Genomic DNA, 4,714 nt, shown 5'->3' with positions numbered 1-4,714 from the left:
CCCCCCCGTGGCCAAGTATAGGGGTCCTTGGGCCTGGAATTTTTTTTTTTTCTCTCTCTTCGATTTTTTTTTTTTTCCCTTGTGCCTAGTTTTTCTGATGTTTTTGAATAGACCTTATTTCAGTTTATCTGTTCTGGTATCCCTCCCACACAATCAACCCAGAGGGTTGGTGGTAGGCTTTTGGATGTCCAGGGGATGTCCATTAGGAGGGGGGGTACTGTCATGTCTGTCTGTTTCCATGTTTTCCTGTTGTCCTTGTGGGGTAATCTTTGGGATCACACTCACCTGTTGGTAATTGGCTTCACTTGTGTCACCTGGTGTTCCCTGTGTATATATACCCCTCTTCCTCACTCTGTTGGGGTTGGTTCATTGTTTGATCATTGTGATTGTGTGTTTTTGGATCATTGTGTTAGATCTTCGTGTTCGTGAGTTTCCTACTCTGTTTCCTCGTGTTCCGTGTTTCCTCGTGTTCCAAAGAGAATTCCATGCCTGTTAGTTCTTCGTGTTTTGTTAATTTGGACTCTGTAAATAAAACTACCTGCACCAGAAAAAGTCTCACCAGTACTGCATTTGGGTCCTGCCTGCTTCCTGCGATGCCCACACGTGACAGTCTTCCTCTGACTCATGAACATTTATCTTTCCATTATTGAGAGCACTGCAGGTTTTTAATGGAGTAATAAAGTAATTCATCACTAACACAAAAAGCCTCCTGACCCCTGGGTGCTACACAAGCCCCTGACTCGTCCTAAATGAAATCAGGAACTTTGTGTTCATTCCTTCTCTTTCATGTTTCCGACTTACATGATGTTTAATTAGAGGGTCATTGTTAATGAACCCAAGACAGGCGCTGAACTTCTGTGTGTGTGTGTCCCAGTAGATTTTATACAAATCATAACCATTTCCATACCACGAATAATGTAAGCCGGACGCTGTGCAACAATTACTATATTGAACGGGCGCCCTCTTGTGGTTAATATGATTCGAACACAGTCTATGAACACGAATTCTTCAGCAGAAAATAATTTGCAATTACATCCTATTGTACGATAGTATGGTTTTTAGAAAACATTAAATCGAGGGTATGAAATTAGTCAAAACTGATTCACTATAAATGTGCAGAATTTTTATTCAAGACCATTTTTTTCTTCAAATATTAAAATGATTAACTTTGGTCAACATATAAGAAAATAATTTTAAGATTTTAGAAATGATCTTCTAGGGTAGTCATGTTATTACATTCTTTTTAATTATTTGATTTCTTTTAACTTTGGTCAGCACAAGAATCTGTAAATACTGCTCTTTGTTGTATTCCAAGACAACTATGTTTTTTTTTAGATTAGATAAATTTAAATATATCTCGACACATTTTAAAAGTGTCAGAGGCTGATCATAGGTTAGTCAGTTGAAGTTAAAAAAATTGTCAGTTGATGACCCAGTTTAACCTGAATTAGAATACTGTAAATACTGATCAGAGGGCTCTAAATGTTGAGTAATATTTGTGTCCGGGCTGCTGGCTGTTTTAAGGTCAGTGGGTCTTTCTGGTGATCAGGGATGATAGTGGGAGCCTTTGAGTAACCTTTGAACAAGAGGTCAGATCCAACCCCATCACATTGGACTGACATGATCAAAATACAAGTGCAATACACAACCAGAGCGGCCTTTGTAAAGTCAGGGTAACACCATACTTCCTCTGACTGTTTTGACAGAGAACAGAACAGAGAGCTTATACAGTATGCCATCACTGAGTTTGTTGGTTACAAAATGGTTACAAATATTGATGTATTGCATTTATACTTAGTATTTTATCTCAGAAATGACAATCACGTGTCAGGAAACTTTCTTTGTTAGATAGGACTGTAAAAAATGCTGTTAGTTCATACCCCAGTTTCCTAACACACAAAGATTTCAAATAAAGATCAAATAAAGATCTGATCAAATAAAGAATCAAATACGAGATCTCAAGTTTTAAAAGTTTTACTTGCAAGCAAGAGTGCAGGACAATGGTTACATTCAGAACAGCACTGAGGAACTCCTCAGTTCTCAAAGCTTAAATACAGTTTTTTTACACACACATCAATGGACATCACCTTAACCCTTTACAGCCATGTGGTGTTCACGCGCCACTTCTGAGCGCTGATTGGCAAAGGCTGCTCCAAGCAAAGATTCTCCACCAATAGAAAACATGTACATGTGCTGAGCTATTCTGCTCAGTAACTCAGGTTAGATCAAAGGAATGGACTTTGGATTCTTTTCCTTTTTGATGTTCTGTTTTCCTCATTATTTGGGCAGAGAAACTGGTTCTGGTCGGTTCTGTGACCTGTCCGTACCATACACCATCCTGTTATGTAAACCATCAGCATGCACACCTTTCTTCAGTACTTCTCCTTTGAGTACAGCATTTAAAAACAGTATAAATTGATATGGAAACTTAATATAATGAATATATTGTAAAGATTGAATAAATGTATTTACAATATCTTAACAATATGATACAGTGTTTAACTTATATATCTACTGTACGCTGTATTTGCCAGGTAAAATTAACAAATGCTAATCTAACAGTAGTCTCTTAAAGTTTTGTTGTTTTTTTTTGTTTTTGTTTTTACATTTCCAGTCTAAAAGAAAGCCAAGTCTTACTGCAGATATAATTTTGGTTCACTTTCTGCAAACACAGACCTCAAACTCACACAGCACAACTGAATGCACATGGATGAACTCAATGTTTGTGCATTCTGCACACTGTCTATGATGTGCATTCTTGTTGTGTCTACGTGTGTGCAACCTGTTTTTTGATGCAGGTGAAGGGGGTGACAGACCACTAAGGCAGAGCTTGTTGCTCGCCTTTATAAGGCAGGACACCCTACATTCATTCATTCAATTTTTCAGTGAGTGGTCCAACAAGGACATTTTCCAAATGTTTTATTTAGTAAAACCAATTCATTGCTGTTTGAGCTAAGTTTACCTATTCTACTGTCTCTCTTTAATAGTGTTATTAGAACATCAAAGAACAATGTGTCTCTTTGAAAAGATCAAGGACAGTATTGAGAGCATTCCTTCTGAACTGTGTCGTACCATGGAACAAAGTGAGGAATATATCTTTAATTCTTCCAAGACCAGCATGTCTCTTAATGTGCACAGCAACCTCCTCACCCCTGACAAGATCCCAGAGTTCTGCTTGCCTCCAAGGCTCTCAAGGAGAAATGTTTTGCAGGAGGCAGAAACACCCTCTTCTCACCTGCTCAGGAAAAACCAAGTACAAAGTGCTTTCTTTAACACCATGCAGGTAATGCCAAAGGATGCCAAAGTAAGGAATAGCAATGTATCAATGGTTTGTAAGGATATGAAGAGACCTCCATTCTCTGCAGAGAGTTTTGGTCTGGCTGGAATATACGAAAGTCCGAACACTCGAAGGAAGGAATCTTTGTTCCACCCAAAGTTTCCTGCATACACACTTTACAAAAAAATCCTCCTGCAGCACAAAATCTGACAAGGGAGAGAAACCCACCCAAGAAAACGGTGGCTGGATTTTATTCGCTGACGTAATGGAAAACTATATCAGATACTCCCTCATCTAGCGACTCATCGCCCCTCGGTTCTCCTTATTCCTCTAGGTCCTCTGTTTACATCACATCAAGCAGAGGTTGTCTTAAAGGAGCCACATCTTGCCCTGTGTTACCTGGCAGTCAGGAGGAGACTGGCGTAATGAGGAGAGAGGTTGTCAGTTTACACACCTTTCCAAATAACCCTCCCAGCTCGTTTGGAAGCTTACTAACCCTAGCTACACCTGTACTCTTCCCACTAGATGTTCTTCAGTGCCAGGAGAGACTGCTTCGAGAGCATGTCATTCCTTTGCAGGGCCGAGGTAAAGTTAGACTCTCTGCTGAAACCACCTTCTCCTCCAACACCATCTTGTCTGGGAGGATCCATTTCTGCTGTCGGAGTACATCTGATGTCTTTGGAGGGGCCATTGGAATGACACTCAAAAACCCCTGAAATGTGCAGTGACTCTGTGCTTGACAACAGGGAAGTTGCAGTTACAGAAGAGCGCCACCATTAGGACAAGCCACAGCCCTGTGTTTAATGAAGATTTCTACTTCACAGCACTTAGTTGGGAGGACCTGCTGGAACTTCAGCTAAGAGTAAAACTAGTAGATAAACCTGTCTCTGGGCCACTGAGGAGAAGGACAGTCATCGGAGTATTCACTAAACCATTGTCTCAGTTACTTTATCTACAAAAATTAATTTAGTAGTGACAATTCACTCCTACAAATGGAGGAAGGAATGAGGAACCAGAGACTATTAGGAAGACGGTAGATCAGGTTAGAAAGGATGAAGTTAAAAAGCCCTGAAGAGGATGAAGAGTGGAAAGTCAGTTGGTCCCGATGACATACCAGTGGAAGTATGGAAGTGCTTAGGAGAAGTGGCGGTAGATTTCCTGACTGGGTTGTTCAATAGAATTTTAGAGTCTGACAAGATGCCTAATGAGTGGAGGAAAAGTGTTGTGGTGCCAATTTATAAGAAGGGTGATGCACAGAGTTGTAACAACTAAAGAGGGATAAAACTGATGAGCCATACAATGAAAAGAGTAGTTGAAGCCAGGTTGAGGCAGGAAGTGGAGATTTGTGAACAACAGTATGGTTTCATGCCTAGAAAGAGTACACATCACAGATGCAATATTTGCCTTGAGGATGCTTATGGAGAAGTACAGAAAAGA

At 40.1% G+C, this 4,714-nt stretch overlaps 1 protein-coding gene across 1 annotated transcript; it reads left to right on the top strand.

Annotated features, from left to right (window-relative positions):
* Positions 1–2,574: 2,574 nt before the first annotated feature.
* LOC112486409 (C2 calcium-dependent domain-containing protein 4C-like) lies at positions 2,575–4,340 on the top strand. Its single transcript, XM_025052921.1, has 3 exons — positions 2,575–3,478; positions 3,550–3,911; positions 3,962–4,340. Exons 1-3 carry the CDS (start codon positions 3,011–3,013, stop codon positions 4,245–4,247), a joined length of 1,116 nt encoding a protein of 371 aa, XP_024908689.1. The 5' UTR covers positions 2,575–3,010; the 3' UTR covers positions 4,248–4,340.
* The last annotated feature ends 374 nt before the right edge of the window (positions 4,341–4,714 follow it).

This window comes from Cynoglossus semilaevis, chromosome W, assembly GCF_000523025.1.
Source record: "Cynoglossus semilaevis isolate Cse_v1.0 chromosome W, Cse_v1.0, whole genome shotgun sequence".
In the NCBI taxonomy this organism is placed as follows: Eukaryota; Metazoa; Chordata; class Actinopteri; order Pleuronectiformes; family Cynoglossidae; genus Cynoglossus; species Cynoglossus semilaevis.
Note: the sequence above shows the minus strand (reverse complement) of the source record. Positions and strands in the feature narration are given on the sequence as shown.